The sequence below is a fragment of the Rana temporaria genome, chromosome 5, assembly GCF_905171775.1.
Source record: "Rana temporaria chromosome 5, aRanTem1.1, whole genome shotgun sequence".
In the NCBI taxonomy this organism is placed as follows: Eukaryota; Metazoa; Chordata; class Amphibia; order Anura; family Ranidae; genus Rana; species Rana temporaria.
The window spans coordinates 120,256,621-120,284,321 of NC_053493.1; the positions used below are offsets into that span (position 1 = coordinate 120,256,621).

Below are 27,701 nucleotides of genomic sequence, written 5' to 3' on the forward strand. Positions count from 1 at the left end.
ATTTTCTGTATTCTGCAAAAAAAACTGGTTGATCCGGCTGCTCTCTATCCCCACCTTCTGTTCATGTCAGCTAGGGATTTTTCAGCTGTCGTGAACTTTCTCTGTACCTCTAAGAACTTTGACACAACAACAATTACAGTGCCTTGAAAAATAATTCATACCCCTTGAAATGTTCACATTTTGTCATGTTACAACCAAAGACGAAAATATTTTATTGGGAGTTTATGTGCTAGACCAACACGAAGTGGCATGAAAATGATAAATGGTTTTCAAAATGTTTTACAAATGAATATCTGAAAAGTGTGGTGTGCCTTTTGTATTCCCCCCGGAGTCAATACTGTGTAGAACCACCAAGTCTTTTTGGGGATGTCTCTACCAGCTTTGCACATCTAGGGAGTAAAATTTTTGCCCATTCTTCTTTGCAAAATAGCTCAATCCTTGTCACGGATTCTCAAATGGATTTAGGTCTGGACTTTGACTGGGCCATTCTAACACATGAATATGTTTTGATCTAAACCATTCCATTGTAGCTCTGGCTGTATGTTTAGGGTCGTTGTCCAGCTGGAAAAAGAACCTCCGCCCCAGTCTCAAGTCTTTTGCAGACTCTTAACAGGTTTTCTTCTAAGATTGCCCTGTATTGGGCTCCATCCATTTTCCCATCAACTCTGACTAGCTTCCCTATCCCTACTGAAGTAAAGCATTTCCACAACATGATGCTGCCACCACCATGTTTCACAGTGGTGGCCACGAATATCGTTTTGCTTTTAGGCCAAAAAGTAAAAATTTGGTCTGATCTGACCAGAGCACCTTCTTCCACATGTTTGCTGTGTTCCCCACATGGCTTCACACGCACTGCAAAAGGTACTTCTTATGGCTTTTTTTCTTGACATTCTTCCATAAAGGCCAGATTTGTGGAGTGTAGAACTAATAGTTGTCCTGTCGACAGTTTCTTCCATCTGAGCTGTGGATTTCTGCAGCTCCTACAGCGTTACCATGGGCCTCTTGGCTGCTTCTCTGATTACTGCTCTCGTTGCCTGGCCTGTCAGTTTAGGTGGATGGTCATGTCTTGGTAGGTTTGCAGTTGTGCCATACACTTTCCATTTTTGGATGATGGATTAAACAGTGATCTGTGAAATGTTCAAAGCTTGGGAAAATTTTTTATAACCTAACCCTGGTTTAAACTTCTCCACAACTTTATCACTGACCTGTCTGTTGTGTTCCTTGGCCTTCATGATTCTGTTTGATCAATAAGGTTCTCTAAAAAAAACTCTGAGGTCTTCACAGAACAGCTGCATTTATACTGAGATTAAATTGCACACAGGTGGACTCGTAGGTTATTAGGTAACTTTTGAAGGCTATTGGTTTCACTAGATTTTAGTTAGGGGTAAAGGGGGCTAAATACAAATGTACGCCACCCTTTTCAGAAATGTATTTGAAAAAAAAAAAAAAACATTTATCATTTTCTTTTCGCTTCACAATTATGTGCCACTTTGTGTTACATAAAATCCCAATAAAATACATTAATGTTTTTGGTTGTAACATAAAAAAAATTCATGGGGTATGAATACTTTTTCAAGGCACAGTATGTGAAAGTTTTATTCCAATATATACATTAAAGACAATATATAATCAAGAAAGCCCAGAGAGGCTCCAAAATTGGCTGTAATACTGTACCCATGCATAGAAATTCTCCACTGCAACAGTGATGTTCAATAGACACTCTATAGCAGTATTGATACAATGAAATGCATGGGAAACAGTTCCATAGTTAGTAGATTTCTACATGTTTTGCAGCAGTAGGCCGCTTCTTCAGAAAAAGTGGGTGTCACAGCATCTAAAAGGAGAAAAAACACAGCACAAAATACAACCTACAAGTCAATGTCAAGGGTAACAAAGATCATGCTGGCCAACCACTGGGTCAGGGCTTCAGTATTCGCCCAAGGCTGGGAAATTAGTAGTCCAATCCAGGGCAATATACCAGGATGCTAAACCCTCTTCCCAGCAGGTATGGGAGACGGACCAAAAACGGCTAAAAGAACATTTTCTCATATTGATGTATAGTACATATGCCCAAAGGGCCTGTTGGCACCATTCTACCAAAGATACCAAACTAACCAATACACTTCTCAAAAGAGTAGGACTCCATCATTTAACCACTTGACAACTGGGCACTTAAACCCTCTCACATTTTGAATGACAAAGAGGCATGGTGAGTTTTTTGAAGTTGTAATTTTTTCCCACAATTCTTTGCAAAATCAAGATTATTTAAATTTTTTTCACAAAATTGTCATATTAGCAGGTTATTTCTCAAACACTGCATATGCATACCACAAATTACACCCCAAAACACATTCTGTTATTACTCCCGTGTATGGCGATACCACATGTGTGAGACTTATACACAGCGTGGCCACATACAGAGGCCCAACATGCAGGGAGCAACATCAGGCGTTCTGGAGCACCCAGGTCAATTCTGACATTTATTTTCCTATGTAAAAATCATCATTTATTTGCTAGAAAATTACATAGAACCCCAAAACATTATATATGTTTTTATAGCAAAGACCCTAGAGAATACAATGGCGGCTGTTGCAACGTTTTACCTCACACGGTAATTGCACGGCAATTTTTCAAGCGCGTTTTTTTGGGGGGGGGGGGGACAGGACAGTTTTGTGCTTTTAAAAAAAAAACAGTAAAGTTAGCCCAATGTTTTTGCATAATGTGAAAGATGAAGTTACGCCGAGTAAATCGATACCTAACATGTCACCCTTCAAAATTGAACACGCTTGTGGAATGGCGCCAAACTTTGCTACTTTAAAATTCCCATAGGCAACGCTTTAAATATTTTTACTGGTTACATGTTTTTAGTTACAGAGGAGGTCTAGGGCCAAAATTATTGCTCTCACTCCAACATTCGCAGCGATACCTCACGTGTGGTTTGAACACCGTTTTCATATGTGGGCCGGACTTGCGTATGCGTTCGCTTCTGTATACAAACACACGGGGACAGGGGCGCTTTAAAAAAAAAAAAATTATTGTTCATTTTACTTTATTTATTTTAGTTTAACACGTTTTTCCCCAAAAATAAATGTTTGATCACTTTTATTCCTATTACAAGGAATGTAAACATCCCTTGTATTAGGAATATGGCATGACAGGTCCTCTTTACATTGAAATATGGGGTCAATAAGACCTCACATCTCACCACTAGGCTGGGAGGCCTGAAATAAAAATATAAAAACGATCCTGGCTTTGATTGTAGCGGTGAGCGGTCCCCTCTCGTCTCCCGTAAGAATGATCAAGTGGTGGAACAGCCGATATGATCGTTTGCTGGCTGAAAAAGCTGATATCTGAGTGATGCCTGTAGCTGCAGGCATCATTCCGATATCCCTGCACAAATTCAAGGACGTCGTATGACGGTGGGCGGGAAGTGGTTAAAACATTTTTTATTTTATTTTTTAACACAAAGTTGTCCATTTATACAATATTTCTAACACATAGCATGTACATAGCAAAAATTACACCCCGAAATAGATTCTCCTACTCCTGAGTACAGCGATGCCACATGTGTGAGACTTACACAGCCTGGCCACATACAGAGGCCCAGTACGACCGAGCATGGCTGAGTACAGTAGTGTATTTAGGTTTTGTGCTGCCCTAGGCCTGATTAACCTTGTGCACACCCTAATTTAAATATGACACACCCCTTCCTGTCAAGGCCACACCCCTTTCTGTTTAAGACCCATTCTGAAATTTTTGAGTGTGGACACTAGTTCTTTGGGCCTGGGGGGGGGGGGGGGGCGGCAATGTATTCCCTTAATTTGCATAGATTTCCTCTCACTTCTTGTTTGGCTATGAGGCAGGAAGTGAAGGGAAATCTCTGCAATGAGTCAGGGATGTTAAAAAAAATAAACTTACAGGGGCTATAACCCTCCCTTACTCCTTTATGGAGAGGACTAAGAAGATATAACCATGCCAATGGTGCAGCAGAAAACACTGATAGGACAGTCAAAATTAGAATTAGAAGCAGCTTGCGTTACACTATCAGTGTAGCACAAGCCGGTGGAGACTCTTTCCGTGCTGCCCTAGGCCTGGGCCTTGTTGGCCTAGGCCAGGATACAGCATTGGCCGGGTATGGGCAGAGTGTGGCCGAGTATGGCAGGGTAGGGCAGGGATGGATGGGATCTCTCCCCTCTCATACTGTACCTATCGGTACAGAGAGGGGAGAGAGGAACCAGCGTCATGAGATGACGTTGGTTTGTTTACAAGTGATCGCTCCGTCATTTGACCCGGCGGTCACGGACACTCCCTTGTGCGCGCCCCAGGGGGGGTTCGTTAACTCTGGGAGGACGTACATAGACGTCCTCCCAGAGTTAACGAACCGCCCTGTAGATGTCTTTTATCTATGGGCGGGTCGTTAAGTGGTTAAAGGAGGACCAAGATGGACAGGGACAACATATAATCAGACGAATGTAAAGAGTGTAAGTGTGGCGCTGTTCTGATTGTATCAAGGTACTATAAATAAACCAATCCTGTTTGTTCCGAGTGTAAAAATATATATATAAATTCCTTATGAAGTGTTGCACCCTCTGCCGGGTGCAGACTTTATAATGTGCAAAAATGATGTATAAGGTGCTGATTGAGTGTTTGCCTTTATTGTGTAGAAGAGAAAATGTAAAGTGCTAGTGGTGTATTACACCCTCAAATGGGTGTTTACCTTTTTAGTGTGCACAAAAAATGAAATAAAGTGTTGGTAGTGTGTTACACCCTCGGCCGAGTGTTGCCTTGTTTATGCAAAAAAAAAAAGTGTTCTCTTAATATATGTGACACATTATAATGCAAATTAATAAATTGCATGAATTAACCGGAAGTGATATACCGACGTACATAGAATCCGTGGAGTGGAGAGCGGAGTCTAAGTACGTCAGTACATCACTTCCGGTCACGGCCGCAAACAGTCTTTTCCAGCACCAGTGTCCACATTTTTGTTTTGTCTATACATTATATGTAAAATGTGAGTATTTTTCCACATATATTTAAAAAATATATAGTTTAACAGTATTATGCTATGGGCTACCTTCTCTCTCCTTCATAATAACTCTTGGAGGAACACCAAACATATCCGGAGCTGACTATCTTCCAGGTTGCTACACAGTACATATACTGTGGCCGCGCTATACCCCAGAAAACTCTGGTGAGTGCATATATAGAAAAAGCATGGATAGTCTTTCAAATGTGATTTTAATTCATGCAATTTATTGTTTTATATTATAATGTGTCACATACATTAAGGGAACACTTTTTTTTTCCATAAACAAGGCAACACCCGGCCAAGGGTGTAACACACTACCAGCACTTTATTTTATTTTTTGTCCAAAAAAGGTAAACGCCCATTTGACAGTGTAATACACCACTAGCACTTTACATTTTCTCTTCTACACAATAAGGCAAACACCCGGCTGAGTGTGTAACACTCCATCAGCACCTAATACATATTTTTTGCACATTATAAAGGCTTCATAAGCACTTTTTTTACACTCGGAACAAGCAGGACTGGTGTAAATTTGCTGTCCCCTCAAAATAACGCGACACACAGCCATTAATGTCTACACCACTAACAACAAAAGTGAGTACACCCCTAAGTGAAAATGTCCAAATTGGGCCCAAAGTGTCAATATTTTGTGTGGCCACCATTATTTTCCAGCACTGCCTTAACCCTCTTGGGCATGGAGTTCACCAGAGCTTAACAGGTTGCCACTGGAGTCATCTTCCACTCCTCCATGACAACATCACAGAGCTGGTGGATGTTAGAGACCTTTCGCTCCTCCACCTTCTGTTTGAGGATACCCCACAGATGCTCAATAGGGTTTAGGTCTGGAGACATGCTTGGCCAGTCCATCACCTTTACCCTCAGCTTTTTATAGCGGTGATCATCTTGGAGGTGTGTTTGGGGTCAGTATCATGTTGGAATACTGCCCTGTGGTCCAGTTTCCGAAAAGGAGGGGACCATGCACTGAAGACAACTTTTTTTTCTTTTATCGTCCATGGACGGACACAGCTCCTTAAAGCGGGGGTTCACCCTTAGAGGGCACTTTTCCCCCTTAGATTCCTGCTCGTTATTACTAGGGGAATCTGCTATTTATTTTAAAATATGTGCAGTACTTACCCGTTTACGAGATGCATCCTCTCCGTCGCTTCCGGGTATGGGCTTCGGGAATGGGCGTTCCTTCTTGATTGACAGGCTTCCGAGAGGCTTCCGACGGTCGCATCCATCGCGTCACGATTTTCCGAAAGAAGCCGAACGTCGGTGCGCAGTATAGAGCCGCACCGACGTTCGGCTTCTTTCGGCTACGAGTGACGCGATGGATGCGACCGTCGGAAGCCTCTCGGAAGAATGTCAATCAAGAAGGAACGCCCGCTCCCGAAGACCCATACCCGGAAGCGACGGAAGAAGATGCAGCTCGAAAACGGGTAAGTACTGCTCATATTTTAATATAAATAGCCGATTCCCCTAGACCGAACGAGCAGGAAGCTAAGGGGAGATTTTTTTTTTTTAAAAAAATGGGTGAACTCCCGCTTTAAGTCTTGACAAGTGGGTTATGTTCCCTGTTTACAGGAGAGGACTAGGCAGAAACCTGTTAAATGGTTAAATACATGTTACATTAACAGAGTTGAACAGCCCCGCCCAGGGGGGCGGTCCCTCCAGATATAACCCTCCACACTGCAGCATGCAGCCTCAGTTTCGTTCTGCCTAGCAAAGGAGATGGACGTATGGCTCCCTTTGGGCCCAGCACCTTGAGGAGAAATTTTCTTTTCTTTTAATTTTTTCTTAAAGAATCTTCTTTCAACTGTCGGCTGAGAGACAGGCTGGATATTATAGATCCTTGTAGTCTTCTCAGTCCAACCAGCATGCGTGGACACACCTTTGCAAAGAGGCTTGGTCTGCCACGCCATACCTTATGACTCCTGAGGTGGCCGGTGAGCTTTGCTCCGAGGTCCACATATGACTGGGCTGTGGTGTTGTCTCACTCACAGTGGACCGGGCCGACAGCTACCTCCATTGCGATTGTAGTTCTGTCAGGAATGCGTCAGCGAATGCTCGCTCTGAGGTAAGTACAGTCCCTCCCGCTTAGGTGGGTTGGTACGGCTGGGCATTTCCGGGGTTTGGGGGGCCTTTTCTCCTCCCTCCCCTGCTCCTTTCCCTCTGCTGCATTGCAAACATTTGCCGCTGTCGGGGGGGGGGGGGGGCCTCCCTGAGGGGACTGTGTCTGGCCTGAGTTTTGCTGTGAGGTTTCTGTGTGTATTTTTTTTTTTTTTTTACACTTTTAAAAGCCTTAGAGGCTTTTGCTGTTTAAATGCTGCGTTTTGCCGCCATTCGGCCGGCTCTGGCGCCATTTTTGGGGTGGTTTTCAATTGCATTGAAAACTCCCATTGCCGTAGCCACGCTCCGAGGACGTTCGGCGGCCATCTTGGCTGACCCCTAGTGCTGAATCCTACGGTACACACAGGTCCCTCGGATGCCGCAGTCTCCGCACAGTATTTTTTCCTCCCCACAGTATTTTTTCCTCCCCACACGCCGTGTGCTGTGGGCGGATGGCAGCCGCGCCCTTGATATCCAGGGCTTTGGTTTCTGAGATGGCGCCTTCTCTGGTTGGTCTGCTGGCCAGGCCTCTAACATATGCCCTGACTGATTTACCCTTTTTGGGTGGGAGACCTTTGGGTCCTCGCTGGTTGACATTATCAAGGATGTCACTTGAGGGAAGAGCGCTCTCCTCCCTCAGGCTTCCAGGGGGAAGGGGCCCCGCCGTGGGCCGGGTCTTTCTTTTTCCAAAGCGGTCTTTTTCCGTCAGTCAGGGGCCGCGGGCGAACCTCCTGGGCCGACAAGGGCTCAGCTGGGGGGCTGGTCTGTCCCTGGGTGCGTAAGCCAATTGCGCCGGCACCCGAACCCGCCAATGTATGTAGCTTCCCCTGCCCGCCTCGGAAGTGGGGGGTCGCCTTTGCTGTTAACAGCTCGGTGAACCTCCCTGCTCTCCGACAGTGGGTCTGTGAGGTGGTATCTTCGGGGTACTAGATAGGGTCCCTTCCGATCCACCAAACAGTTTTCTTCCCTCGTGTCTCCCTCTCCCGGCTCGGTCTGCCTTTGAGCAGTATGGGACTTGCTAAGCTGCGGTGTGATTTTATCTTTTCCGCAGGACTAGTGGTTTGAGGGACTCTATCCAAATCTGCTCTCGATCCCAAGGATGGGCATGGTCCATCCGATTTTGGGCTTCAAGGACCTAAAGGCCTTTGTGAATGATGGGTAGGCCCGCTCGGAATCCATTCGTTTAGTGGGGTAGCCACTTGCACTTCGGTGCAGAAGGTCATAGGTACGACCCACCATGGGGCTGCTACCTATATAGCTTTTAGCTGCGCTCCATCCGGGGGACTTTCTGGCGTCCTTGGACATAAGGACGCATACATGCTTGTTCCACTTTGCGCAAGTCATAGAGTTTTTCTGTGCCTCGCGATGGAGATGCCCACTGTCAGTTGTGGGCCTTCCTTTTGAACTGGCGCCAGCACCAATGATTTTCACCAAGGAGTTTTGCACTTATCCTATCCTTGTTGGGACAGCGAGGCTTTGCCGTCGTGGCTACTTAGACGACTTCCTGACTCAGAGGTTGTGTCTGTGGCTTTTCGGACCCTCCGTGAATTCGGGTGGGTGTTAAACATTTGGAGTCGGCCCTGGTTCCGACTCAGTTTGGAGTGCCTACGACTTCCGGACTCCTCGGTGGTAAAGGTCTTTTTTTCTCCTTGGAGAACTTGCAGACTCTTCAGTCGGTGGTGATTATTGACATCACGCAATTGGTCTCTCCGTTTGCAAGCAAATTCTAGGTCTGTGGGTAGCCTCCTCCGAGGCGGTACCGAATGCCCAGTTCCACACTCGTGTTTTTTTCCAGAGGGAAATGCTGTCCGAGTGGTACGAATCTCTGGTCTCTGAATCATCAGATTCAGGTACGCCACCTAGTCAGTGTCTCTTTGAATTGGTGGCTGGGATCCCTGACTTTTCGGTCCGGGAGGTGATTTCTTCCTTTCTGTGGAGATTACAACGGACGCCAACCTCTAGGGTTGTGAGGGCGTCTGGGGGGTCCGGTCGGCCCAGAGTCGCTGGACGTGAGTGGACCTAGGACCACACAGACCTATCTGCGCCCAATCTCGGTAACTGCCCAAGCTCGGGCCTGGTTAGCACCTGGGTGGGAGTCCGCCTGGAAATACCAGGTGCCGTAGACCTTGTCTACCGTTACTTGCCCTAGTACTGTGGGCGGTCAGGCTATGCCTCTCCTCATGGTCGAGGGGGTTGCAAGGTCGTTCGATCTTGATTCAACCTGACAACGCCACGCCGGTGGATTCAGGCTACCATCAGGTATGCCGGCAGGCGGGCTACTGGAGTCGCCTGATGTTGAATCAGGACAACTGGTCTTGGTACATGGAGTCAACTCCCTGGCAGGAGGTGAGCCTCGCAGGGCATGGATCTCCTAGCCACTCGTCTCAGCCACAGGGGTATCAAGGTTAGTGGCCAGATCTAGCGATCTGGTACAGACGCGCAAGTTGCGCTGGTGGCCCTGTGGGGTCTGTCTCTGCGACTTTATGCCTTTCCCCCATTGTAGTGGCTTCCCCACAGAGTGGAGGCTGAGGAATCCCGACAATTTTAATAGCTTCAGATCCTGGGTGAGCCCATTTCGGCCGCCTGGTAGCGGAGGTACCCTGGCGGTAGCCAGGGCAGGAGGTCCTCCTGTCTCGAGGTCCCATTCTTCCTCCTGTTGTTGTACAGTCACTGACTTGCTCAACAGGGCTATTGGAAGCCAGACTTTAAGGGACCGGGGTCTGTCCGACTCGGTCACCTCAACAATGCTGAGGGCACGGTAGTCTTCTTCCGGTGAACCTACCGTCGTGTCTGGCGGACCTACATCTCTGGGTGCAAAGAGATGGAGTGATGTCCACGGACGTACTCGCTGTTTTTACAGCTTGGTGGATCAAAAAATTAGCTTGGAGCACCGTTTGGGGGCAGTTTTCAGCCTTGGCTGTGTTCTTTCAGTGGCCTTTCTGCGGCCGTTCCCTGGTGGGTACCTTTTTTTGTGGAGGGGGCTTATCCTATACCTTCCCCCCTTGGCCCATCTTTTCCCCCATGAGTTTTGACTCTGGCGCTCTCGGTTCTTCGGGAATCTTCCTTTTGGAAACATCAGAGAGATTTTCTCTTGACACTATCTCAGAAGTGGCCCCTTTAAGTGGCTTTTACCTCTGTTAGAGGGGTTTCTGAGTTGGCGCTCTCGTCTTGCAAGCCGCCATGTTTGATCCTTCATAGCCTTAGGTGGTGGTGCGTCCGCGACCTTCCCTTCTTTCGAAGGTGGTTTCGGCTTTTTCGCCAGAATAAGGACATTGTGTCTCACATCCTTCTATCCTCGGCCGCCGCATCCTACGGAGGTTGCCTTTCATGCTTTAGGCGTGGTACGCACTTTGCGGGTATACTAGCCTGCTACGGCTCCGTTTCGGAAGATCTGACTCTTTAGTGTCGGTGTCTGGTCCACAAAAGGGGACTGACAATCTCATTGCCCACCATTTCTCGGTGGATCAGGTAGGCTGTCATACAGGCCTGTGTTCTTAAGGGGCGGGCCCCCCTTTTCCGGTCCGACAACATGCGTCGGTCTCAGGTGTGCGAGGCGGCGACTTAGTCGTCCGTTCATAGCCTTTCCAGAATTTACATGGTTGCTGTGAGTGCATCTTCTGATGCTTTTTTTTCGCCTGCTAGTGTTTGCAGGCGGCCATTTGAAGTTGCATCTCCTCCGTTTGAGGAGCTCTGCTTGTTTTGGGGTGAAGTTAAAATTGGTTTTACTGATATATTTCCCACCCCTCGTTTTGACACTGCTTGGGGACGTCCCACTTGTCAAGACTTAAGGAGCTGTGTCCGTCCATGGACGATAAGAGAAAATAGGATTTTTTGTACTCACCGTAAAATCCTTTTCTCTGACGTCCATGGACGGACACAGCTCCCACCCCTCCTTTTTAGGTTTGTACTGCTTGTTACGAACTGAGGCTGCATGCTGCAGTGTGGAGGGTTATGTCTGGAGGGACCGCCCCCTGGGCGGGGCTGTTCAACTCTGTTAATGTAACATGTATTTAACTATTTAACATGTTTCTGCCTAGTCCTCTCCTGCAAACAGGGAACATAACCCACTTGTCAAGACTTAAGGACCTGTGTCCGTCCATGGACGTCAGAGAAAAGGATTTTACGGTGAGTACAAAAAATCCTATTTTTTTTTAAACAATGAAAGCGATTGGCTCAGCATTATTAAAAGCAAATTCATGTGCAATATAGTTAAACAATTAACTGCTTGCCGACCAGCCGCCGCAGTTATACGGAAGCAGGTCGGCTCTGCTGGGCGAGATCACGTAGATCTACATCATCTTGCCGTTCAGTCCATTCAGCAAACACAGCTCCCGGTCCTGTCAGGGGGAGAAATGACAGTTTGTCTGTTCATACAATGTATGAACAGCGATCTGTCATTTCCCCATGTCAGTCCACCCCTTCAGTTAGAACACACCCAGGGAACATATTTAACCCCTTCCTCGCCCCCTAGTGTTCACCCCTTCCCTGCCAGTGGCATTTTTGTCCGCCATAATGTCACAGTACCGATAAAAATCGCTGATCGGCGCCATTACTAGTAAAAAAAAATATTAATAAAAATGCCATAAAACTATCCCCTATTTTGTAAACGCTATAACTTGTGCGCAAACCAATCAAACGCTTATTGCGATTTTTTTTTTTTTTTTTTACGAAAAATATGTAGAAGAATACATATCGGCCTAAACTGAGGGGGAAAAAATGTTTATGTATATTTTGGGGGGATATTGGGATATTTATTATAGCAAAAAGTAAAAAATATTATTTTTTTTCAAAATTGTCGCTTTATTTTTGTTTATAGCGCAAAAACTAAAAAACGCAGAGGTGATCAAATACCACCAAAAGAAAGCTCTATTTGTGGGAAAAAATGGACGCCAATTTTGTTTGGGAGCCACAGCGGCGCAATTGTCCGTTAAAGTGACGCAGTGCCAAATCGCAAAAAGTGGCCCGGTCATTGACCAGCAATATGGTCCGGGGCTTAAGTGATTAAACGGACATGGTGTAATTTGTATATGCAAATACAATCATTATGCCCATTAATAGAAAGAGGTGGGTGACAGTTGATGCTGACACTAGAAATATATTCCATGGAGCATCCTAATATACCTAATATGATGATTGGACAAACTTTATAAATTGTCTGGAACCGATATATGTGTATATAGGAATAATACCAATACCCACATATAAAAACTATATACATATATAAAAAAACAGCGCATGGAAAATGCATGTGTGCATAACAAGAAATATCATATATGTGTGTGTATATATATATATATTTCAAATGTGTGTTAATTATTATTAACCACTTCAATACCAAACATAGTCATATGACGTCCACAAAGGGGATCTCCCATCCCGGGTGGACGTCATATGACTTCCTGGACTTTGTGCGGTGATATCTGAATGATGCTTGCAGCTAGAGACATCATTCAGATATCATTGTGTTCCGGCGGCAATCCTGCACACCATAAGAACGATCATAGCAGCGGTACCGCCGCTTGATTGTTCTTATAGGCGGCGGGAGGGGACATCCCTCCCGCCGCCATCCAGTGCTTCTCCAGGCTCTCCCGTGCCATCGGGGGCCCGGAGAAAGGATCGCCCTGCGCCGTATAGGAAGCATAGAGATGACTGGTGACCATATGGTCACCAGTCATCTCTATGACCGTCGGAGGCCTGGGCGCGATGTAATGACGTCATGCACGGGTACCCGGAAGTAAACAAAGCCGCAATTGCGGCTAGTAAGCATGAAATGGTGAATTTTTTTTCACAATCTCATGCTTTCCAGCCTGGAGGAGAGATGTGGGGTCTTATTGACCCCGCATCTCTCCTTTAAAAAGGACCTGTTGCACACTATTCCTATAACAAGAGATGTTTACATTCCTTGTAATAGGAATAAAAGTGATAAAAAAAAAGAAAAAAGTGTAAAAAATAATTACATAAGTAGAATAAAAAAAATTTTTGAAAACGCCACTGTCCCCGGTAGCTCGCGCTCAGAAGCGAACGCACACGTATGTCCCGCCCATGTATGTAAACATTGTTCAAACAACATATGTGAGGTATCGCCGTGTGCGTTAGAGTGTGTGCAACAATTCTAGCACTAGATCTCCTCTGTAACTCTAAACTGGTAACCTGTAAATTTTTTCAAAGCGTCGCCTATGGAGATTTTTAAGTAACAAAGTTTGGCGCCATTCTATGAGTGTGCGCAATTTTGAAGCGTGACATGTTAGGTATCTATTTACTCGGCGTAACAATATCTTTCATATTTAAAAAAAAAATTGGGCTAACTTTACTGTTTTGTTTTTAATTCATGAAACCATTTTTTTCCCCAAAAAAAGGTGTTTGAAAAATTATTGCACAAATACCGTGCAATGACCACCATTTTATTCCCTAGGGTGTCTGCTAAAAAAACATATAATGTTTGGGGGTTCTGAGTAATTTTCTAGCAAAAGAATGATGATTTGTACATGTAGGAGAGAAGTGCCAGAATAGGCCCGGTATGGAGGTGGATATAAAAGCCCTGTATTGAAGTGGTTAAATGGTTAAGTATGAATATTAAAATATTGTAATGTTAAAACATTGAAAAATCCTGATCAAAAATAAAAATAAAAAACATTAAAAAGGTGGAATAATGAAGATTGCTGATATTAAAATCCACGTCAACATCAGTGAATAGAGTAGAAGGTTGTATCGCATCATTCGATTAGTTAAAAACACTAGGTATCACTAATAAAACAGTTAATATCAAGTTCAATGTTCAAACCTTTGGGAGATAAAACATCAGTTAAAAAATCCACTGGGTTTCACGTTTTGATAACTCACGGACTAAATTAATGCCCCTTCCAGTGAGGCTCTAAATGTTCTACTCCCCTAAATTCTAGGCCAGATGCATCCTGTTTGTGTTTAAATTTAAAGTGCAGGGACACATGGTCTTTAACCAGTTAACCACCAGCCGCCGTCCAAAAACGGCGGCAAGGTGGTTGCTTAACTGGTGGTCGCCGTTCTGAAACGGCGCCCAGCAGAAGCAGTGATGCGCGCCGCCTCGGGCGTGCACACAGAAAATTCTGTGCGCGCCGGGTCTATGAGACCCGGCGCTACACAGATCTCGGTAACTGACCGACAACAGCGGTCTTTTACCATGTGATCGCGCCGTCCAATGACGGCGCGATCACAGGTAAACAAACCGGCGTCATTTGATGACGCCGGTCCCTCCCTCCTCTCGCTGTACCGAACGGTACAGTGTGAGAGGAGAGCGCGGATGGCAGCAGCAGTGTGGGATGGATCTGTGACTATTGCAGTCACAGATCCATCCATCCCTGCTCAGCCATCCCTGCATTAACCCCTGCAATACTCTGCCTTCCCTGCACAATACTCTGCAATGCTCTGCCTTCCCTGCGCAATTACTCTGCAATACCCCCTGCGCAATACTCTGCAAAACCCCCACGCAATACTCTGCAATACCCCCGCGCAATACTCTGCAATATCCCCGCGCAATACTCTGCAATATCCCCGCGCAATACTCTGCAATACCTCCGCACAATACTCTGCAATACCCCCCACACAATACACTGCAATACCCCCGCACCAATACTCTGCAATACCCCCGCGCAATACTCTGCAGTACCCCTTGCGCGATACTCTGCAATACCCCCGCGCAATACTCTGCAATACCCCCGCGCAATACTCTGCAATACCCCCGCGCAATACTCTGCAGTACCCCCTGCCAGTACTCTGCAGTACCCCTTGCGCAATACTCTGCAGTACCCCCCGCGCAATACTCTGCAGTACCCCCCCGCGCAATACTCTGCAGTACCCCCCGCGCAATACTCTGCAATACCCCCCGCACAATACTCTGCAATACCCCCCGCACAATACTCTGCAATACCCCCCGCACAATACTCTGCAATACCCCCCACAGAATACTCTGCAATACCCCGCACCAATACTCTGCAATACCCCCGCACCAATACTCTCCAATACCCCCGCACCAATACTCTGCAATACCCCCGCACCAATACTCTGCAATACCCCCGCACCAATACCTTGCAATACCCCGGCCAATACTCTGCAATACCCAGAAAATACTCTGGGGAAAAAAATGTGTTTTAACCACTTCCCGCCCACGTCATATGAGGTCCTTGACTTTGTGCAGGGATGTCTAAATGATGCCTGCAGCTACAGGCATCATTCAGATATCATTTTTTTCAGCCGGCGATTCTCTACACCATAAGAACGATCATGGCGGCTGTTCCGCCTCTTGATCGTTCTTACGGGAGGCAAAAAGGGACGTCCCCACTCCCTTCGCCCTCCGGTGCTTCTTCTGACTCACCGCTGCGATCGAAGCCAGGATCGTTTTTTTTCAGGCTTCCCAGCCTAGAGGTGAGATGTGGGGTCTTATTGACCCCATATCTCACTGTAAAGAGGACCTGTCATGCTATATTCCTATTACAAGGGATGTTTCCATTCCTTGTAATTGGAATTAAAGTGATCAAAACATTTATTTTTGGGGAAAAACGTGTCAAACTAAAATAAATAAAGTAAAATGAACAATAAAAATAAAAAATAAATATTTAAAGCGCCCCTGTTCCCGCATGCTCGTATACAGAAGCGAATGTGTACGTAAGTCCCGCCCACATATGAAAACGGTGTTCAAACCACACATGTGGGGTATCGCTGCGAACGTTAGAGCGTGAGCAATAATTTTGGCCCCAGACCTCCTCTGTAACTAAAAACGTAACCAGTAAAAACATTTAAAACGTCACCTATGGGGATTTTTAAGTAGCGAAGTTTGGCGCCATTCCACAAGCGTGTGCAATATTGAAGGGTGACATGTTGGGTATCTATTTACTCGGCGTAACTTCATCTTTCATATTATGCAAAAACATTGGGCTAACTTTAATGTTTTTTTTTTTAAAAAGCACAAAACTGTTTTATTTCCCAAAAAAATTCGTTCGAAAAATTGCTGTGCAAATACCATGCGCGATAAAAAGTTGCAATGACCCCCATTGTATTCTCTAGGGTCTTTGCTAAAAAAGCATATATAATGTTTTGGGGTTCTATGTAATTTTCTAGCAAATAAATGATGATTTTTACATGTAGGAGAGAAATGTCAGAACTGGTCTGGGTGCTCCCGAACGCCTGATGGTGCTTCCTGCATGTCGGGCCTCAGTATGTGGCCACGCTGTGTAAAAGTCTCACACATGTGGTATCGCCATACTCGGGAGGAATAGCAGAATGTGTTTTGGGGTGTAATTTGTGGTATGCATATGCTGTGTGTGAGAAATAACCTGCTAATATGAAACTTTTGTGGAAAAAAAATAAAAATAAAAAAAACCTTGATTTTGCAAAGAATTGTGGGGAAAAATTACAACTTCAAAAAACTCACCATGCCTCTTTCTAAATACCTTGGAATGTCTTCTTTCCAAAAAGGGGTCATTTAGGGGGTATTTGTACTTTTCTGTCATGTTAGGGTCTCAAGAAATGAGAGAGGCTGTCAGTACTTTAGATGTGATCAAATTGATAAATTTTCAGTAATTGGTACCATAGCTTGTAGACCTTATAACTTTCACCCAGACTAAATAATATTTTTTTTTTAACCAAAGATATGTAGCAGTATACATTTTAGGCCAAATTTATGAAGAAAAGTTCATTTTTTGCAAAATTTTATAATAGAAATGAAGAAATATTCATTTTTTTACAAAATTTTCGTTCTTTTTTCATTTATAGCGGGGAAAAAAAAACGCAGAGGTGATCAAATACCACCAAAAGAAAGCTCTATTTGTGGGAAAAGGACAAAAATTTCATTTGGTTACAGTGTTGTATGACTGAGTTATTGTCATTCAAAATGTGAGAGCACCGAAAGCTGAAAATTGGTCTGGTTATTAAGTGGGTTTAAGTGCCCAGTTGTCAAGTGGTTAAACCTTGTTTTTATGTTGTGAATATGCTCGGTTATGCGTACCCTCAGCATTCTCTTGGTACAGCCTATTTCAATGCGTAAATTACGTGTGTACTATTACAGGTGATAAAATGTTTTTTATATCGAAGTTTCTTCCATTGGAGGTTGATATAAAATTATCCAGACCCCTAATGGGCCTTGCCACCTCCCTACGCCTTAAAATCATCTGCAAGCAAACAAAATGTTGCAATCATAGAAGGACGGTGGACGTACTGGAGGGTTTAGGACCTTTTTAACAACCTTATATCCAAAGCTATGGGCTTTAGGGTAAATAAATTGGGGTGTTGGTGGGAGGACCGTGTTCAATTTTTGTCCACAAGTAAAATATGCCAATGTTGTCTAAATATAGACTCCACCTCTTTGTATTGGGCATGAAATCCAGAAACGAATCCCCATTCTTTAGTGTTTACTGTGGTGGTGGTGGTGGTGATATATATTTGTGTGTGTGTGTGTGTGTGTGTGTGTGTGTATATATATATATATATATATATATATATATATATACACACATGTATGTATGTTTTTGTTTTTTTTCCTATATACACATATATCAGTTCCAGACAATTTATAAAGTTTGTCCAATCATCATATTAGGTATATTAGGATGCTCCATGGAATATATTTCTAGTGTCAGCATCCCCTATTGATGCACATGGAAATGAAGAAGGGGGGTCTCACTCGCCCAACTCTTTCTATTACCACTTAAGACCCGGACCTTTATGCAGGTAAAGGACCTGGCCAGTTTTTGCGATTCGCTACTGCGTCGCTTTAACTGACAATTGCGCGGTCGTGCGATGTGGCTCCCAAACAAAATTGGCGTCCTTTTTTCCCACAAATAGAGCTTTCTTTTGGTGGTATTTGATCACCTCTGCGATTTTTTTTTTTGGGGGGGGGGGGGGTTTGCACTATAAACAAAAATAGAGCGACCATTTTGAAAAAAAAATCTATATTTTTTTATTTTTTGCTATAATAAATATCCCCCAAAAAAGATATAAAAAAACTATTTTTTTTCCCTCCGTTTAGGCCGATACGTATTCTTTAGGGCTGTTACTGATTACAATTTTTTTTAATCGATTAATCGACTAATTTTGATTAATTATAACGCACATACAGATCCAACTACTTTTAGCTGATCTCCTTGCATTGCAACTCTGCATTAGTCAATGGTAGATGTGGTATACACTATATACAATCACCCGACACTATTTAGTTTCCACAATCCATGACTTAACTTCACAAGTCACACAAATACGTTTTAAATTCAAACTGTAGCACTGGCGTAAGTAATTTTTTCTTATTAAACTTTAAGAAAAACGTAGAAAGTTAATTTAACTTTAATTATAAAACGTATTTAGTATATTGACTGTCAGTCACTTTATAGTAGGCAAGTAGGCATCACTTTAGCCAGACATGATCAAATTTTATTGACAATATACCCTGAAGAACTGAACAGTCTTTCGCACGTAACAGATGTTGCCGATACACAAAGAATTGTCTGCACAAAGCTGCTTAGGACAGGAAAACAATGGTTATTTTTGCCCCCTTCCCCTGATGGAGCCTGATGCATCCTCCTGCTCCACAGATGCAAAGGTACCTCAATCCAATGGGTGGAGCCTGATGCATCCTCCTGCTCCACAGATGCAAAGGTACCTCAATCCAATGGGTGACGTCACATCCAGCAGGGTCAGTCTCACTGTCCAGGCTGTTCGGTGACGTCAAGAATTTTGATCGATCAAAAGAATTTTGATCGATCAAAAAAATTAAAGATTAATCGAGGAATTAATCTTTGATTTCCCCAGCCCTAGTATTCTTCTACCTATTTTTGGTAAAAAAAAATCGCAATAAGCGTTTATCGATTGGTTTGCGCAAAATTTATAGCATTTTCAAAATAGGAGATAGTTTTATTGCATTTTTATAATTTTTTTTTTTTTTTTACTACTAATGGCGACGATCAGCGATTTTTTTTCGTGACTGCGACATTATGGTGGACACATCTGACAATTTTGACACATTTTTGGGACCATTGTAATTTTCACAGCAAAAAATGCTATAAAAATGCATTGTTTACTGTGAAAATGACAATTGCCATTTGGGAGTTAACCACTAGGGGGCGCTGTAGGGGTTATGTGTGACCTCATATGTTTTTCTAACTGTAGGGGGCTGGGCGGGGCTGGACATGTGACGTCATTGATCGTGTTTCCCTATATCAGGGAACACACGATCAATGAAGCTGCCACTGTGAAGAACAGGGAAGCTGTGTTTACACACAGCTCTCCCCGTTCTTCAGCTCCGGGGACCGATCGCGGGACTCCGGCGGCGATCAGGTCACGGAGCTTCGGACCGGGTCGCGGGCGTGCACCCGTGACCCACGGCTGGGCACTTAAAGAGGATGTACAGGTACGTGCTTGTGCTCAGCTGTGCCATTCTGCCGACGTATATCTGCAGGAGGCGGTCCTTAAGTGGTTAATGTGCATAATGATTGTACTTGCATATACAAATTACACCATGTCCGTTTAATTGTTTAAAGGGGTGGTTCACCCTTCAAAACTACCTTTTCTTATTCCACTGCCCCCCCACATTACAATCCGATTAAGGCTCTTATTATTTTTTTCATGCTGTACATACCTTAGTACAGCATATTCACCCGTGCATCCGGGTTGCGAGTCCCGCGGGAGTGGGCGTTCCTCACATGCTGGTGATTGACGTTTTGCCCAAAAACGAGCTCCCCCCGTCGCGTAAGCCACGTCACGGTTGGCGAAAGGAGCCGAACGGCGAGTCGGCGCTATACTGCGCATGCGCATCGCCGTTCGGCTCCTTTCGCCAATCGTGACGCGGCTTACGCGACAGGGGGGGAGCTAAGAAAAAGTAGTTTTTAGGGTGAACCACCGCTTTAACTATATTGCACATGAATTTGCTTTTAATAATGTTGAGCAATCGCTATCATTGTTTTAAAAAAAAGTCGTCTGCACGCATTGTTTCCCTGTGTATCAGGCCTTTTGGCTTGATGACATGTTGGTAAGCTTTGCGCGATTACGGATAGGGTTAACAACTCAAAAGGCGACGTTGCCATCTAGGATTTAAATACCGTTACCACGTCATGTGATTACACCCTCAGACAAAGTCCGGAAGTGACGAAACGCGCCAGTGACGTAATTACTGCGGTTAACCGGAAGTGACACATGTGGTCCACAGGACGCTGAGATAGTAGAGCTAACGGTCCGCATAGACATCTTCTCATGGCCTATATGGCCCACCTGGTGACTTAGACTGCATTTTGCACTTTGATTTTGCTTCTAATCAGTTTACATATTGTACGTTTAACTTGTAAGTTTTTTTTGGGGGGGGGATACAATACATTTTTAAGCAGTATTACACTATGTGGACATTCTATTTCTTTCACATGGTATGCTGGATCCCTGCAGAAATCCGCTCATGCGGTGAAGCTTTTCTGGTGGGAAGGTGTTTGAATTAAGATTAGTATAACACAAATAACTATTCGACCCGGTCTCACTACCAGTACTATGTACTTCTAGATCAATTTAAATACATTTTCTTTATAGCTTTTAGCCATTATTGGTCTGCCTTTCAGCATTGTTCCCGACTCACTTTGGTGCTGTTCCTCTTGCCTGCATCCTCACATGGCCTGGAAGATCTCCATGCGACTTTTTTCTGGGCTGTGGTGCATGGCTCTACGGTGGCTCATTTTTTACGGAGTTATCTTCAACTCCAGCCTTTCCTATCTGTAGAGGTGTCTGGTCTATATTGTAGCTGCAGACTCTATCTGTATCATTCAAGCCTAAAATATTTCCGCTAGTAGTGTAAAATCCAATTTTCTTCTTGGTCTACTTTACCAGGATTTTTCTGGCCTGTATGGATATTTAGGATGCTTACTTGTATGCTTTTTTTTATTCCAGCATTTTATCACCTTATCACTACTGTGGGACTCCCATATTTTCAGAGTTTCAACATTGTGTGGGTTCACCAAGGTTTAGATCACTTATGTTGCCATTGATCTATCTACAAGATATTCCCACTGTGGGATATCTGAATGACTTCCTACTGACTGGAATAGGTTGAGTCGCCATTGGTTCTGTCCAATTATGTGATTCTAACTATGCAAGGCTTGTTTAGGTTGCTACTGATGTATACCTGCTCTGGATCTAACTCCTCTTTTGCTGCATCTGGGGCCTTTTACTAGCTGATGTTCCAGTCAAATATTTCAGAATTTCGGGCAGTCAGGTTAACCATATTTTTTGGTACTTGTGTTCAGAGTCTTGTTCAATCTGGAGTGGAAACGGTGTCCATCTTAGGCCCCGTACAGACGGGCAAACATGTACGATGAAAACGGTCCGCCGGACCGTTTTCAGCGTACATGCCCGCCCGGAGATTTCTGTATGATGGCTGTACACACCATCATACAGAAATCCGCGCGTACACGATACGCGGCCCTGGCAGTTCAATGCTTCCACGCATGCGTCAAAGTCATTCCACGCATGCGAGGGATGGCGGCCGCTCGGTAAGTCTGTACAGACGACTGAACATGTCCGACGGACAGGATTCCAGCGGGCATGTTTCTAAACATGTTTAGAAACATTTGCCCACTTGAAAACGGTCTGGCGGGCAAATGTACGCTGGAATCCTGTCCGCTCGGCTGTACAGACGACCGAACATGTCTGCTGAAACTGGTCCGCGGACCAGTTTCAGCAAACATGTTCGGTCGTCTGTACGGGGCCTTAGACAGATTCCTTCTCTCAGCCTTGTCAACATTTCTCTCCCTGGGTGTGGACAGTTGACATACTGTGTTCTTTTCTGCCATTGAATTCTGGGTAGAGACCTTGCACTGCTCCCCAAAATCTTTGGGTTTTCTGTGTTTCTGGTGGACTTTGTTTTTTTTTTTCTTCCTAGCTTAACAGCTTTGTTTTTTTGTTTGTTTTTTAGCATGGTAGTCCTTTTGGAGGAAGTACTGGTTGCTGTGGTAGTGTGTGCGCTCAGTACTACCTGCTTTAGTAAACAAGATCCTTTCCCTGGGCTATGCAAGGTTGCTTCTGTCCCTGTTGGGCTTAAGCGAAAGGGGGATTCTGGCCTATGTAGATTCCTGCCAGGTGGTTCGTTCGGACTGCTTTAATAATTTATTCTAGGACTGCTGCCTTACTGTTATAGGTCACTGCCCTGTTTGGCAGGTTTAGAAGACATGAGTCTCTGTCTTGCTTCTTTCCTTCACTGTTTTTAACTCAGTGTTCCTCTGTGGGGTCTGATTTGCCTACTGGCCTGGTGCTGGTACATCCCCTAACGCTAAGTGACTTTCTGGTTTAGACATTAATGTCTGTGCTGTTATTTTGAGGGGGCAGCAACTTGACACTGTTATACAAGCTGTACACTCACTACTTTACATTGTAGCAAAGTGTACATTCTTCAGTGTTGTCACATGAACAGGTATATTAAAATATTTACAAAAATGTGAGGGGTGTACTCGCTTTTGTGAGATACTGTACAGTAGGTCTATTCAGACCTCAGATGCCTCCATAAACAAAACCTGTCTACACCAATCTATACTACTGCATGTAGCATAGCAGCCCTCTTGTTACAACAATAACAAAGTGTCATTAGACCCAGAGTATGAAAAACTTTAGTTACATGATATATAATAGAGTGTTCATACTCACAAAGCCACTAAAGCATTCTTTGTGTAGAGTGAAGTATACCTGGTTGATCCTGCCTTAAGCTGTCCCTCCCATCTTTTCTGTGTCAGCACAGTAGGTTGAGATTGTGTAGACCAGCTGATGTCCTCTAGGGAGCATGCTTCTGTTTCAGTTCCCTCTTAGCTCCTTCTTTTTCTTATCTGTGCTGCCCACATGACTATAGAATCACACACAGTGGTAAATGACCCCCTCCTCCTCCTCAATGTCCTCCGATTTGATAGAATGCTGCAGTAAGTTTCCAGTTGTCTGCTTCAAACCAGCCTTGGAGGAGTTGCAGGTGGAATGGACAATACACTTGGTTGTCTTCTAGGCAACATCATATATTACTATAGCAAGAATGACTAATGGTGAATGTGTGTGTATTTTATGTAAAATGTTCTTGTTAAAATAACTTTGTTTTTTGTTTTTTTGCTTAGGTGCTTTATCATTGGGCTTCTACCCTCCCTTGGATGAACATGTGAATAATACAATCCTTTACATTCCCTCTTTAATGTCAGCAATAGAGATGCTTTTAACAATTGAACGTTTCATGGTATCAAATTCTAGCATCATTCAGCCCCCAGGTGGATGCAGCCAAAATCTGCAGATTATTTTAAGAAAAATCTTGTAAGTTGAAGTTTTACTTGTATGCTTGTAATCCTCTATAGACAACCATATTTATTGCTGCCTAGTCTGATTAGAGTTATTGGGCCAAATCCACATACATGGTGTATCCACAGAGATACACTACGCCACCGTACCTTACCTGGCGCATTTTCGAATCCTCAGCGATTCTGCGCCGTAAGTTACGGCGGCGTAGTGTATTTCTGGCGGCGGATTTGAAATTGGGCGGGTTTCATTTAAATGAAGCACGTCCCCGCGCCGAATGAAATGCGCATGCGTCGTCAAGAAATTTCCCGCCATGCTTTGCGCGAAATGACGTCGCAACTTAGACGTGACTTACGTCCATCCCTATTCACGGACGACTTGCGCAAAAAAAAAATGGCAAGTCTATGTATACGCCGAAAAATACCAGCTTTAACTATACGCCGGAAAAAGCCGACTACAGGCGACGGCCGCGCGTACATTCGTGGATCGTCGTAAATCGCTAATTTGCATACCCGACACGGAAAACGCCACCCAGCGAACGCCGAAGTATTGCATCTTAGATCCGAAGGCGTACACCTGTCGGATCTAACCCAGAAGCCGTCGTATCTTGTTTTGAGGATTCAAAACAACGATACGACGCGGAAAAATTGGAAAGTACTTTGTCTGTGGATCTGGCCCATTGTCTCTTCTGGTCTGGTTATTTGGCTGATAATTCTATGTCTACTTTCTATAGTGACAACATATGACTTATAAAAGAGCACAATTGGCAAGGTTTGCTTATAGCTAAACACCATTGATTATGTTCATGGGTTGACCAGATTTTAGTTATAAATATTTCAGTTTGTAATTTGTTTATTGTGAACCTTTTGGCTCCTCTTAGCTGGTAAACTGGTCTCGGGTCCTTAAAGCAGGCACATTCAGGTTCTTAAAGGCATTCACAGATTACTTCCAGAGCAACCCAAGATCACCAAAGCCTAGAGTACTCTAATAATCAAATGACCATCAGAGCTGGAATGGTCTGGACCACCTCTTTTTTTTTGCCACCAATCGTGTCATGCATAAAAGGACAGTAGGAAGGTGAGCCAACTCTGGAATCTGTGTGCACATAAGAGCACCCTCAGTTTTGGCAATCCTGGTGCACTCTGGTATCTTCAGATGGCCACAGTCCCTGAAAGTTCAGCTTTAAAGGAAACGGTTTCTGGGAGAAATATGGAGGTTGCCATTTCTAAGAATTCTAGCTTCCAGGCTGTCTCTGGCATTGAGTCGCTGACCAAGAACAAGTATGTTGATGAGTAAAACAGGATGAAAGACTTCCTGTTGTGCATATTTTGTTAAGGTACTTACTCAGAAATTACGAAAACCATTTCATCAACATGACAGCCAGTCACTTACTAGGGGGAGATCAGCAATAATAGCCTCCTTGTTATCTTAGTACAGGTTCTATTGAGGCCATTTTACCAAGTATGTTGAGCCCAAAAGTTTTCTTTAATATTTATCTTAACTGTACAGTATTAGACACAGATTATTCATATACCTTGGGTTAAAGGCATGTACCTTCAGATGACACTGGCAAAGCTTTAGAGGACACGCTCGTAGGTGTCTCCCCCTATAACTCTACCTCATTCCATAAGATCGCTGTGTTGTGCTCATGTCTAAAGGTGATGGACCTTTTCTGCTTCACTGAGAAGCTTACCCGTAGCTTAACTAGTTTATTATTTTTCTTTATTAATTTATCTTGGAGCCTCATTGTCTTCCAATACCAGCATAGAAGCAGTCTGACGAATTGGTGACTCCTGAAAGGATTTTTACTCTCCCCAAAATCTTCACTGAACTCTATCCAGTGGAAAAAGTGTTCACAAATAATTTAGCAATTTCTGTATTTGCTCCTGCTGTCTCTGTCACAAACAAACATCTCACTATTTCTATTGAAGATTTTCCTTCTTTCTAAGATTCTGCAGACCCTGACCAACATGACTCTTTATTTCAGGATTGTGCTGCTAACACAGCAGTTGCCTTTCTTTTTGGCACAAGGTTTGGCCTTCTTGGGCCACCAAACATATGTCAAAGACCTCTTTACAATGAAGGGGTGCCCTCCCTCCAGTGGTGTTACTAGGGTTGGTGTCATCATCTGGTGCGGTAAAACATGGCGTTGCCTGCCACTGCAGAGTGACAGCAAGAGCAGGACAGAGCAGTAGTCGATGGGCAGGCTTGCGCATTCAGCGCTCTCCTGTCTAGCTTGCCACAGTGCTTTGCAGGGTGCTGAGCAGTACAGTCAGTGAGTGGTATGTACAGACAGTATATAGTGTGTACAGTCAGTATATGGTGTATGCAGTCAGTGAGCAGTGTGTACAGCAGGCATGTCCAAAGTCAGGGCCGAATGCGGCCCCCCTGTTGATTTAATATGGCCCCCCTGGGGATTTGGATATATATATTGTTTGTGGCCCCCAGGGCCACAAAAGATATATACTGTATTCTTTGGCGCTGCCTTGGAGGGGGCAGGACGAGTTCTGTCAGATTACATGAAGAGAATCTCCTGTTTACTCAGCAGCGTCTCTATTGGAAGTCCCGTCTCCTGGGATGCCATTGGACGATTGTTCTGTCTATCATAGGAGGCAGGACTTTGTATTAAAGAGGCCACAGGGTAAACAAGACATTCTCCTGTTTGTAATCTGTTGGCACTCGTCCCGCCCCCTCCCTCTAACCTCCGAGGCTACAGATGGGCATCGTTCAGGCTGCACTGATGGCAATGGTAAGTCTGCATTTATGGCACATGTGAGGCTGCATTTGTTGCAAGGGTAAGGCTGCATTGGTTGCAATGGTGAGGCTGCATTCATGGCAATTGTAAGGCTGCATTCATGGCAATGGTGAGGCTGCATTCATGGCAATGGTAAGCCTGTGAGTGTTATACGCCGATAAATACAGTATATCCAAATAACACGCCCAAGCTCATCCTTAGTCCTAAGCAGCGCTCTGGGATTTGTTGGAGCCACAAATAAAATATATACAGTATATCTAAATAACACGCCCAAGCTCATCTCTTCACCACACACAGCCACAAAGGCAAGAGAATTATTTTTGGGCCGTGTATTAGTGCTCAGACGAACACACACTTAGACCGAATTGTAATGGTTCAAAGAATGTCAGGCAAAAATGGTCGGCCCTCACGCATGTTCACTTAATCAAATCTGGCCCTCTTTGAAAAAAGTTTGGACACCCCTGGTGTACAGTCACCGAGAGGTGTATACATTCAGTATATGGTGTATGCAGTCAGTGAGCATTGTATACAGTCAGTGTATTGTGTGTAAGGATGAGCTCCAGCGTGTTTGCATAGTACACGTGCAGAGCCCGCCAGGAAGTCTGCATGGCGTTGTGCTAATCACAGCCAGGGAGACATTGTCCCGATGCTCGGCTGTAGAGATCGGGAAATGTCTCCCTGGCTGTGATTAGCGCAGCCCTGGCGGGCTCTGCATGTGTACTATGCGAACACGCTGGAGCTCATCCTTAATGGTGTGTAAAATCAGTGTATGGAACATGCAGTTAGTGATTTGTCACTACTGTATAGATGTACAGTGTACGGAGTACCCCTTCTCTCCCCACTGACCCTGATATCACACTGCACACACAGCTCTCTCTAACTGCAGTCATCCTCTGGACCGCCCTCTGACGTTGCTGCCTTATCCGCCCTTCACATGTCATCGCTCTGCCTTTTTTCCACACATAGGTTGTGCACTGATAATGTCACCTTTGTCCTAGTGAAGGTAAATTGGGTATCTGGCACTCCATGAGGCAATGCCTTTAGTTTGTAATAATGTACATGTGATTACTCAGTCTTTAGGTAAAAACAAAGTTGAACCACAGTAAGTGGTGATTTAAAATGTGGCAGACATCCTCAGAGTGTGTCCAGCAACTCTGCAAAACATATAAAAGAAACGGGGGGGGGGGTCTCTCTAAGTGTAGTATTAAAGCAGTAACATTTATTGCACAAGATTAAAAACACTTACAAGATATAAGTGGGAGTCATGCTCATCATAAGTATGTAGTCCTGGCAGTTCTACTGCTTCCCACAGGCTCCTTGCACGATCTGGGTAGCTGGGAAAGGTTCTGGTGTGATTATGTGCTGAATAGCTGTACATTCAGGAAAACCAGGTAGTAGTCAGCTCCACGCTGTCCAGTTTGAACCGGAAGAGGAAATTATGTCACCAGCAGGGGGCGGGAGGAAGGGTCAGGACTGTCTCTGTGGAATGAAAGATTACGCACTTGGAGCTCACAGAACCTTCTACTGGCCTTGTCACCTTTTGTT

The 27,701-nt window shown here is 44.5% G+C and overlaps 1 protein-coding gene across 1 annotated transcript in view; it reads left to right on the top strand.

Annotated features, from left to right (window-relative positions):
- Positions 1 to 27,701, top strand: part of TOPAZ1 (testis and ovary specific PAZ domain containing 1) — a 265,848-nt gene that overhangs the window by 228,253 nt on the left and 9,894 nt on the right. Inside the window, exon 19 of the mRNA XM_040354381.1 lies at positions 23,230 to 23,419. Coding sequence (XP_040210315.1) covers positions 23,230 to 23,419 — 190 coding nt within the window. The remainder of the gene's footprint in view (positions 1 to 23,229; positions 23,420 to 27,701) is intronic.